Here is an 11,630-nt window from a genome sequence, read left to right on the forward strand (position 1 = left end):
GCTGGAGCGGAGAGCAAAAACAAGGATGCTAAAATTCAAGAGCCGGAATGCAGCTTAAAGTTATGTGCAGCGATTAATGTATTTCTGGGAAGGAATAGCAAGTCTTCAACACTGAAACTCAATAATTTTTCCACAACAACAAAAATATGACTCAGAAGCATTCATCATTAGAAATCCTTGACTGTGACTCACCAGCTGCGTCACAGTAATTCTGCAGGGCTCAGCGTCGTGAATGCACCGTGTGGATTGGAAGATGTGGAGTGTGTGTGTGTGTGTGTGTGTGTGTTTGTGTTTGTTTGTACTGAAATTACAACTTTAGCTTTCACTGAAATACACAATCACCTTATTTCATGACTCAATTTCAAAAGCAGATAGAAGTTGCCTCTTTAAAACTCAGACCAAATATAGAAGAGTTTCTTCACTGCTCTGAGATAATAGTTTTTGTGACTTTTCAAACAAAAGAGTGTGTGAAGAGTTGCCGTCCAAACATTGCAGCCCAATTTAGAGTGTTGTAAAGCAGGTTTGGTTTGCAAGCCGTTTTTTTGGCTCAAACTTGGGTCAAAGCTATAAAATCGAACTCATTAGAAGCATTTGGTATCATACTCCAAGTATGTGTTGAGAAATGCTATTCCTTCAGAGAGTGTGGCAGAGTCTGGATGAATGTGTGAATGTAAACAGTTCTTTCGCATAGACAAAAACTGAGGATTCAGATTTAAAGGAATATATCAACATTTCGGGAAATATGTCGAGAATGCTTCCTTGCCAAGACTTATTCTGCGTTATAGACAATTTGACACGAACCTGTTCATCATGCTACTTCAAAATGTACAAAGAAATGCCTCTGAAAGCTCGAGTCCTTACTTGTGAACTTCATCTACCCCAATTGAAAGAAAGAGATGTTTGATGTAGACACAGTGCACATTTTAAATAGTTAGCTATAAAATATAAGGCAATTTAAAGTTTGTTTGCCTGTATTTAATTCCAATAATACACGACATGTGTCCAATGTTATTAGAAAACTGGTTATGGTAAACAATCTCTGAAAGATTTCTTCTCTGCAGTTATTTGGGCAGACTGCACTGCTGTGAGTTTAACATTGTGTACACTTGCCAACGAAACATGTTAGTGTGGCGTCGTGCACTATGAAAGCTGGAGGTTGAAAATTGGACATTTCAATTGGGGAAATCTTGGCTTAATATGAGAAGAGTGTCACCACTCTCATGTCTGAATGTTAAATATGTAGCTTGAACTAGAACTCTGTTAGCTTATCACTAAGACCGGAAACAAGTGAAAACAGCTAGCCTGGCTCTGACCAAAGATGCAAGTACTAAAATGGAAAACAAAAAATGTCAGTTTTTAAGGGGGTTATTTGTTGGACTATTTCTTGGACAGGAGCAGTAACTTCTCCAGTCTCTGCTGGTTGTTCCCAGCCAAGAAATGCTCCAGAACACGACACCCTTTAAAATGAAAAAAAAAAAAGATTCACACTTCGGTTTTGGTATGGCTTAAACAAACAACTTATAATGTGTTAATAATTAGCTTTAAAGGTGCTGGTAAACAGATTTTGTTGCCTTTGAACAGAAAATAATAAATAAGCTAGCCGTTTTCCTGTTAGTAGCTATGCTAGGCTAAGCTACATATTGAATCTTACAGACATGAGTAGCATTTTGGAGAGTGCTCTTTTTATCTAACTCCAGGCAAGAAAGATAATAAATACACTTCTAAAAATGTTGAACTATTCCTTTAAACCTGCGTCTTTGTAAAGCTGTAAATGGAAATACGTTTTTTCTTCATCTGTCTTCAATCTATCAACCAGGGTTATGGCCATCCAGGATCCTGACTGTCAATACCAAAGTGACCAGAGCTCATGATGGTCACTCAAGTGTAAGAAGACACATCCTAATGAAACCCATGAAGAGAAGCCCTGCAGTAGATCCCGCAGGACCACTGGAGGCTTCATCTCACAACGTTCTTAAAAAAACTTTGCACATATTGAAACTTTGCCTGTACCAGAACTTGACAATCAGTTTAGCAAGAGGACCAACGTGTGCAGTGAGTCGTCTGCACATTTTTGACCGAAAGATAAGCCAATGCCACACCAATGGCAATACTGAACCTAATGAGTCTATTTATTTAAACTGGAGAGTGAGAAGAATTGTGCAAAAATCTGGGAATGAAGATGGATTTATGATTTTCCCCGCTACAAACAGCACACTCACTTCTCACTTAAGTGGCTGCAGACAAAATGTAGAAAAGGCTTTTAGAAGCAGAATATCCCCTAATGGTGACGCCAGTTTCATCTATATTCCTTGGATACAGGGCCCAACAAAGACCTATATTACTATTTGATCTGATTAAATCATTTAGTAACATGTTCCCGCTGCAAAGGTGGTTATCATTATGAATTGACCACCCTTTTTGCATCCTTCATATTACAGCCATCCCATGTGAATAGATGCCAAACGAGACTTACAATCAATGAACTGCTTTAAATACAATCTAGACCTGCTGTTGGTTACATTTTCCTTCGGTACACAGTGTAAAGCCTGAAGTGTATAGAAAAGGTATTTCTTGAAGCTATTCAACTTTATAACATTGAAACATTTACATAAATAATCTGGCATTATAATGTGTTCTGTTCACTTTGTATTCATAATATTAATCATAATAAAAAAATATATATATGACATTTCAAAACAATGATACAAAGTGCTCCATTAAACACCTGATGTGAGGGAAGGACCATGTGAAAATGTAGGAAAATGTTTAATCCAAGGGCCTTTGCATTATACTTTGAATGCAATGCAATGCCATAGACAGGCGTCCTTTATTTCTAAATGAAAGACTTGCCACTTACGGCATAGGGCTGGGTATTGTTTAATAAATGAGTAGCCTTACAGTGATACTGATACCAATAGAGTACTTAATTTGATACCTTTTTTTATATTCCATTAGATACACATCATGTGAATGGAAACATTCAAAAAGTTCAAATTCTAAATTAATTGATGTGTTTTAAAAAAAAATGTAATTTATATTCCCAGTTTTTCATTTCATTATCACTCCCTATGCATTTCAGCATGCTTAACTGCCAGTGAAATACTCCACTCGACTTCAGCACCGCACAGACTGTACGGGTACTAGCTGCTGCGTGGCCGGCCAATCACAATTCATATTTAATTTAAGCCTTGTGGTGATTGGCTATTAGCAAACATACAAACACGGTTTTTTTTTTTACAAAAAAAGGATCAGATGCAGGGATCCTAAAAGGTGATAAGTACCGATACCCAGCCCTATTTCAACTTCTTTAATGATAATATAGTCACATTGTATGAATGTAGTTACAGCTGGCAGCAACCCAATCACGTCAGGGCCCCAACCCTAAAGCTGTGGTGTGAACAATCCGATAATGTGCAATCAAACCTCACCATTCACATGTTTTCCTTTATTCAGATAGGACATCCAGATTCAGATCGCAGGTTAATTACATTTTAAATGGGGTCCGGATCGGTCTGCCTCAGCTGCTTTCATTGTTTTTATAATCTTTAATTGAAGTGCAATACTATATCCCTGGAGTGCCCCCTCCTCCTTTTAGGGAACACAAAGTACACTTCATCTGTTTAACATCTTCTTTAAGGAAAGTGATGTTATGAGAGACATGTAATAGATGATACTGACAGCTCCTCTTTAGTTGACAGCTCCTAATGAATGTTTGTCTCATGGACCGTTGCATCTGAGAGACAGTATGGGTCTAAAGCCTAAACTAACCAAGCGTCAAAAGTAATAAATCAACTGAAAAATAGATCAAATCATGGCCTTCATTTCTGCCATTTTTATGATGCATCTTTTTAGCCCTTTCATGATTTGTTGAACAGCACTTTGTAACATTGGTTCGAAAAGTGCTGTAGAAATACATTTTTTTTTAAATTACTATGATTATAAACATTACGTGCAACTGGAAACAAATCATATTATAGCAAGTAGTGAATAACTCATCTGTTGTGTTTAATGTTTCTAAAGCATTGGTGTGCAACAGTTCTGCATGTGCTTTTTAAATGCAAGGACGAGTAAGTCGATTTGTTGTCAGATATTATTCGAATGTACAAAAAAACTTTGACATGGCTTTCTATTGGAAGGCAACCTTTTTTTATCCAGCCTGCTAACTCTTCTGTTTTTTTCAGAAGAGGGTGGCATTCAGCCTTTTGCATTATACAACATGAAAGTACTGAGAGTAATGACACGAAAACAAAAAGCGACAGTGAAAACAGCAGAACAATAAAGAGTTTCCACGCAGGGATATGTAGTATATGTGCATAGGATTTGACTGCCTATACAGTCTGTGCCACAGGGCCCAAAATAACAATGCCAATACAAAAAAAACTTGTACACTTTGTATATTAAATGTCCTTTTTTGTAGTCAGGTGATGAATTACTAAGCAGTGTGTTGGTTTACTCTGTATGTTCAGAATCATTTATATTATACATTCATGGATTGATATCATTTATCTTAACCTCTTGCCTTTAAAAAGACATTTTCTTTCAAGATAAATAGCAAATTATACAAAGTTATATGTTTAGGTTACCAGAAATGTATAAAATAGCTTAATGTATATCTATTCTTATATGTAAAATGTATTCAAATCAAGGGTAGGCCTTCAGGCATGTTGAACTTGTGGTAAAAACAGATTATATTATAAACTCTTAATGCTGCAATCCAGAAACTACAGTGCTACGGTGTGACTGCGTTCATGGGATGAGAGCTAAATAATTTCCTAGCATAGCACATTTTTGTCCTGTGGAATAATAAGACACATTCTTAAAGTATCTCGCCTATGTTTGGGTAACCAAATTAGCAGTGGTGCTTTCAACAATACTGGGTTGCAGTTTTAAGTAATCTTTAAAAAAAATGCATTTGATTTATTTGGCCTGCATTGCAATACAGTATGTTGAAATGTTATACTGCATTTCTGTTTGCATTGTATGAGAAGCTGCTATCCTAATCTGAGAGATGTTTATAAACACATTCAAATCTATAATATGCCCATGTATTCTTATCTTTGTGTTAGCTGCAGTGGTACAGTGTGCTACCTCTGAAATCGTTATACCACAAGAGAGGATGCTTTATTCCATGTGGCTAATAAACCTTAGTTAATTTAAGAGACAGTGCTAACAGAACATGTTTTCTTTGCTGGTTGCTGGTTTATTTAGGATTTACTATGTATACTGTTTGTCATCACAGGGCCATTTCTAAAGTTTGTCCTGTTTACTATTGTATTTAAGTGCCGTTACCATTACATTCATACACATTTCCTTCTAAAAAGAGGATGAGATTAATCTTGTTCCTGGTATTTGTCTGACTCTCAGGTGTTACAAGGAACAACAAATATTGCCAACAAGAACTTTTGATATGCAAAATGCCAAATGCACAAAAGTATTGAGACACAATCTTTGACAAGTGACCATTACATCAAAACACAATTCAAAAAAAGAACATGAAATAAGGGGTCTGTGTTGAGGTAACAATTCTGCTTTTATTTTTGCTTTGTTCCCGGCCCACATCTCATCCATATAAATAGTTGATTTTACACCTTCCCTTGTATTATTTGTTACATAAAAAGGGAACACGAGGATGGTTTCTTGGCCCAAATGAAAAATGCGACAAATGCTCCAGTGTTATGAAACAGGAATATAATTGAAGTTACTGTCGAAGAAGTGCTCTATGTTTACAAATCATGAGATTTTAGAGGATGTATGAACCTTTGTTGACCCAGAGGAAAATAACTGGCGCTCCGCTGCAGCTAAAGCAGGACCTAATAAATCAAATGATATCTTGTATATTTTGAATAAGGGTATTTAACAGCTAACATATTTATGTTTCTAAAATGGATGTATATCATTATGGAATATAACAAAGTATTTTTCTTGGCAGCTATTATTCTGCACAATTGATCTACTGTGTCACAAATATAGGTGGTGGGGTTTCTGACTTTAATTGGGCCTACTGGATGTAATTTAATTTACTTGACATTTCTTTTGAAATAAGCCATGCCCCATGGATAAGCCATACCCTCCAGCCCCATGATGTTGTATGGTGGATGTTTAATGTTGGTAGTTTTATTTATGATGGTAGTTATGTAGGTATGATTGCGCTTGTAATTATTATTAGTGTAAGTATATTTGATTGATATGATTTGTTTGAACAAAGGGAATGTATTCATTTCAGGTGATTTTTCCGAGTGATTTAAATAAACTAATAAATCCCGAAACTAAAGACCTTTCATTTTGAGCACCCTTGAATGCAAGAATGGTTACATTACTGTTTATCAGGGTCGCAATCATCTGTAATAACGCTAGAATACTAGAGTATGCAAATAGACCTATAAGGGTTCTCAAAAGTTTGATGACTGATTGCCATATTAAGCTAGGCAGTGTTTGATTGGTCTCACAGGAAATGATGCCACTCGTAGTCATGCAACCTGAACCTTCTACAAGTGGTCATTCCTAACCTGACAGACGCAGTATCAAAGTAGTGTAACAATGTGAGCTGATAGAAAGAGAAAGTATTGAAATGGGCCTGGAGAGGAAAAGCCACATTCACAAACTTTTAATGACATTTTATGCCATAATATATTGTTATTATATATTTTGTAATTACTATACCGTGACGTTTTTTGGACAAACTGACATTTTTAATAGGACTTTTCATGCCAAAATAAAGTTTAAAAAAAAAGTCAGTTAAGTGTTGCATGAAGTCACCAACTTTTTTGTGTGTAAACAGTGTCACAGCTCTCTGACAATCGGATGTATTTGTCTTTTTAATACATTACATTACATGTCATTTGTTAGACACTTTTATCCAAAGCGACTTACAGTACTCTGGACAATCCCCACAGGAACAATTTGGGGTGAAGTGTCTCGCCCAGGGACACAACGACATGCTGACTGCAGTGGGGCTCGAACTTGCAACCCCTGATTCGAAGTCCAGCATTCTATCCACTGAGCCACAGTCGTCATAATATTTGATATGACAATTTTTTTGTATACAAAAGTAATAGCACGGTATGCAATGAAAAGAGTCATACATACATCACTGCATAGTATGCCATAAAATGATATTGCAGGTACTGGCAGACAGGAAGACAGACCAACATGGTAATATGTGTTAGTGTAAGCTTCTCTCAGTTTTAAAGTTGAGAAACACCACCATCTTGTGGTCTACGTGGATCACAAACGGCAGCATTAGCAGCAGTTGAGGATGCTGCCATAATAATGGATTATATATATATTAAAATGTAGAGTGATACAATAAGCTTTTATGTACAAAATAAAACTGCAACATTTTAAAACAATTTAAGCATTTATTTAGATATTTTAAGTATTTAATCTGTTACAACTAAATGCCTGATAGTGTTATTTTACCCTTGCAAAACAATTTACCACAACAGCATTGAAATCCATGTGCTTGAAATAATTGTACATACAGAATAATATATAGAAGCTTTACTGCCGTTAAAATAAGGATACTTCTTGTTGTCTTTTGGTGGTCTTGGAGGCATACAAAAACACATTTAGTTATGAAAAGTTAAGTTAGGAAACTATTAATTTAACAATTTCTACTGGAATAATTGAATCAAACCTGGACAACACAAGCACAATCCTGACATACAGTGCAGCAATATTAACTAGTGGTAGACATTTGTACATGAGGTTTATTTTTAATACAACACTGAGAAGAAGATGGACGAGAAAATGAATAGAACGGACATATTCAACAACACATTTCTAGTGAATTATTATTTTTTAGTTTAAACTCTTAATTTTCCCCAAACAAGACTCAAGTGGTACGGTATTTTCAGACAGATAATACCGTAGAACACAAGAGCTACGGTGAGTTTATGAAGCAGCTTAATCACAACAAACCAGAAATATATATATACACTTTACATCCTCACAGGAAAACACAGGTCCTTCTGAAGCACCTTAAGTACCCTTAAGAAAAACCCCCTATGTTTGTTACTTTAAACTAAAGGCGAGAATAATTGTATCATTGTGTTTACATGGTGGACACCACTGTTGGCAGTGCCGTCAGAGGGGCGTAACTCTTTGAGTTGGTCACAATTGTCTCACTGTACATGTTATTGAGAGGGATGGCCAGCTGCCCAGTTTGATCCGACCCCTCCTCAGAATTAATGCCATAGGGCACCTTGGACATGATAGCAAGGCTCAACTTGAACAGCACGTTATTGAGAGCCACGCGGTACTCCTTCCTCACCAGACAGTAGATGACAGGGTTAAGGCAGCTGCTGGTGAAAGCCAAGCAGTTGGCCAGGGGGAAAAAGTACGTTTGAGCCAAGTAGAATGAAGGGCTGATATCAACGATGTCAAGCTGGATCAAGGCACCCCAAAGTGTGAGGAGGTTGTAGGGTAACCAGCAGGCGCAGAATGAGAGCACCACCACTGCCACAGACTTGGAAATATCAGCCTTTCGCCGAGAGTTGCTGCCCTTCAGGTTATGCCGACAGAGGAAGCGCAGCAGGAGCAGGTATGAAGTGATGATAATGGCATAGGGCAGCAGGAATCCCAGCACTAGTCTCAGAAGCTGGTTGATCCCAAGCCAGGCTGTACCATCAGGGAACCGGAGCAGGCATGTTGTGTCGTTGCCCACACTTCTTAGTTCTGCAAACAAACCTCGGGGCATCGCTGCTATGAGTGCTCCAGCCCAGATAAAAACTGTGGCCACCCGAGAAGTGCAGGACCTACTGCACAGGGAGGCGCTGGGCCTCAGAGCAGTAGCCACAAAGCAGTACCGGGTCAAACTCATTGCTGTGAGGAAAAAGCAGCTCGCAAAGGCATTGAGTGCAGTGAGTAAGGACACGGCTTTGCATGTGGCCAGGCCAAAGGGCCAGCTGTAGTCCATTGCAATGTCTATGGCCCAAAAAGGTAAGACCATGGAGAAGAGGAGTTGAGCCAAAGCTAGGTTGAACACAAAGAAGTTGATGATGCCTGTGGTGATGGTGTGAGTCGAGTACAGCAGGAACATCACAAGCAGGTTCCCCAACACTCCTGCTGTAGCCACAATAAAGTAAACCACAGAGATGACTATCCGTCCCCAGGGGGATCCATCATCATCAAAACCCTCCAGCCCAGAGTTGAAGCTCGTGTTGTGAAAAAACAGGTGGGAATTATTACAGTAAAGGCCTCCAATGCAACCATTCAGGATACTGTTGAGAACATCAAGTCTCTTTGAGTCACTGCTTGACATTTTGCTTTCTTAAAAAGGCAATCCTGTTGATGGTTTCACTGCTTTTATTTGCAATGTTTATCCTTCTTCTGCAGCACTGAACTAAATATGTAAGTTCTGGTTGTCTGTTTATTAGCAGGAGGTCATCAATCCCTGCAAGGAAAGAGGAAATGATTATTGCATAATAGGCGCTGCAGTTCATGAGAAAATAAGTACATTAGCCTTGTCAGATAAACAAATTACACTTAAGTGTTACCCACAGAGTTAGATAATTTGATTTAGACCTCGAAGAATCAAACTTCTCTGAGAGGAAACATGGGTAAGAAGATAAGGTGATTTAACTAATTGACCCTTTGAAGTTGAAAAGCCAGTCAACTCTCCTGCAGTCTATTTTTATCATGCAATAATATCTATATATATCATCTATACGCTTTAACTATATCTAAGTGTGTGACTATTTATTCAAAGTATTCACAAAAACAAACAAACAGTATACATGTTGGATTTGCAGACATTACATTATGTATATATATATATATATATATATATATATATATGTATATATATAATGCTTGAATCTACCAGGGAAAGGGCACGTTATCTCTCCTTTAGCAAAATAACTTGTTGAAATAAGAGTTTTAGTTTTAATATGTCAAATCTAAAAACCCATTTGCCCTTGCACTTTATCTAAAAAATGTAAATGTGAAATTAAGGATATTCACAATCCAGTGTAATCTTAATATTTAGAGAATGCATACTTAGATGAAGATATTTTTTACTTCTTTAATACTAACATTTTACATGGTGTTTTTTTTATTCATTTCTCTGCAGATGGCGAAAGTCAGCCCGTCTTTAAAAGTACATTTAACAGTTTGTATTTTTAACCCAAAACAGAATTTCAATTTTTAACTGTTTGACTGTATTGAACAAAAATATTGGTTGTTAGCAAAAGGCAAGGAAAATATCAAAGTTACTGCTTCAGATTTGGATTCAAAAGTAATTTATTTAACACATTCTGAACCGTTTTTTTCATCAAAATGTGCAATAATCACTTGGAAACAACCAGATCTGAGGCATGGCTACTCATAAGACAACAATATGTGCTGAAGTCAAATTTGCCAAATACAGTTATACTAATTAAATGTTCCACTAACAGTGTAATAACCAACCAAATAAACTATTTAAAGTTACAGAGAGATAGCAGATGTGATATGTTCTCTTTTTGAATAACTTCCTTCAGACATAAAACTGTAACCTAAGTATAGTGATTGTAAGCAACTTTAAGGTAAATATTCACATTAGCTGTCACATTTCTGCACATTTATTCTAAGCTAAATGGATAAAAACAAATCTTACCTGGATGTAACAAGGAGGTAAATCTTCGGGCTGCAACAGCTCTTCTGCCCAACATAGGATTATCATGAGGGTGGAAAACAACAAAAATGTGGAAGACACCCACCCTGAATTCAGGCTCCACCCAATCATATTTCCTCTCTGCATATTCAGACCAGATGTCACATGCAACAGAAACACTAAAACAACAGATATATAGCAAATACAAATAAAAATGGCTTTCTTAAATGACTGGATTCCGACTTATTTTCCATTCCCTCTCCACATTATATCTACTAATTTCTACAATAAAAACAAGTGATAAAATGTTCTTTATTATTTTTGTTAAAGGAAACTAAAAATCAACTATTTTTTTTTAATAACAGTTGTCTAGACAGAAGCTGAAATTCTAGATATAACTGTCATCACTCTTAAATGCATCATGCCATAGCATAATTCAAATGGCCATATCACATGAGTCTCGCTCACCTGGAAAAAGGCCTAACATTATTCTCTCTGTGTGCTGCCCTTTGTTAAACTGTGTCCCTACTTCCTTCTTCCTTACTGGAGCTCATACCTGCTGTGTTATGCAGCAGAAAATGTAGCGGTTGGTTTTGATTTTTGATTTGAGTAAGTTATAAAGCCCTTTGTAACATTGTGTTTTGAAAAGTGTCACATGACAAAATTAATAAGTAAGCCAATTGGGTGCTTGTTTTTTTGTTTTTTGGCTGCATGTAACAATATGCTTATCATAAAAAGGCACTTCGACCTTACAAGCAGGTGAAAGTTATGACAGGACTTTGACAGTAAATAAAAATGTATCAAAGTAAATCTGTTATTTTTCTATTTATATCTGGGGCGTTGCTTCATGATTAGATTGAGAAGCAGAAATGATTCTTCATTATAAATCGTTGATAGTGGAAAGAACATCAGCTGCAAATGACTAAATGAGATTAGCTTGGAATAGGCGGAAGAGTGGAGAAGTTGATTAATGCTGGTCTGTCAAAACTAAGCCACTAGCTGAACAAAACATGCTTTGTTCATGATTTCATTGGCG

The 11,630-nt window shown here is 36.8% G+C and overlaps 2 protein-coding genes across 11 annotated transcripts in view; one reads left to right on the forward strand and one right to left on the reverse strand.

Annotated features, from left to right (window-relative positions):
* The window catches only part of LOC307021033 (ras/Rap GTPase-activating protein SynGAP-like), a 40,254-nt gene extending 33,826 nt beyond the window's left edge, over nt 1–6,428 (forward strand). For 6 of the 8 annotated variants that reach the window (XM_079652758.1, XM_079652760.1, XM_079652759.1 and 3 more), the window contains one exon: nt 1,817–6,427. In XM_079652758.1, coding sequence (XP_079508884.1) covers nt 1,817–1,840 — 24 coding nt within the window. In that variant the 3' untranslated portion in view covers nt 1,841–6,427. Of the gene's footprint in view, nt 1–1,816 lie in introns of all 8 variants that reach the window. The other 2 variants (XM_079652756.1, XM_079652757.1) reach the window with 1 other exon arrangement.
* A 1,263-nt stretch (nt 6,429–7,691) lies between these two features.
* Nucleotides 7,692–11,630, reverse strand: part of LOC307022507 (relaxin-3 receptor 1-like) — a 42,856-nt gene continuing 38,917 nt past the window's right edge. The window contains exons 4-5 of one of the 3 annotated variants that reach the window (XM_079655319.1): nt 10,598–10,641; nt 7,692–9,394 (exon numbers count right to left, since the gene is read on the reverse strand). In XM_079655319.1, the coding sequence (XP_079511445.1) occupies nt 8,054–9,262 (1,209 nt within the window). In that variant the 5' untranslated portion in view covers nt 9,263–9,394; nt 10,598–10,641 and the 3' untranslated portion in view covers nt 7,692–8,053. The remainder of the gene's footprint in view (nt 9,395–10,597; nt 10,642–11,630) is intronic. The other 2 variants (XM_079655321.1, XM_079655320.1) reach the window with 2 other exon arrangements.

Source organism: Notothenia rossii (genome assembly GCF_949606895.1).
Source record: "Notothenia rossii genome assembly, chromosome: 10".
NCBI classification, from domain to species: domain Eukaryota; kingdom Metazoa; phylum Chordata; class Actinopteri; order Perciformes; family Nototheniidae; genus Notothenia; species Notothenia rossii.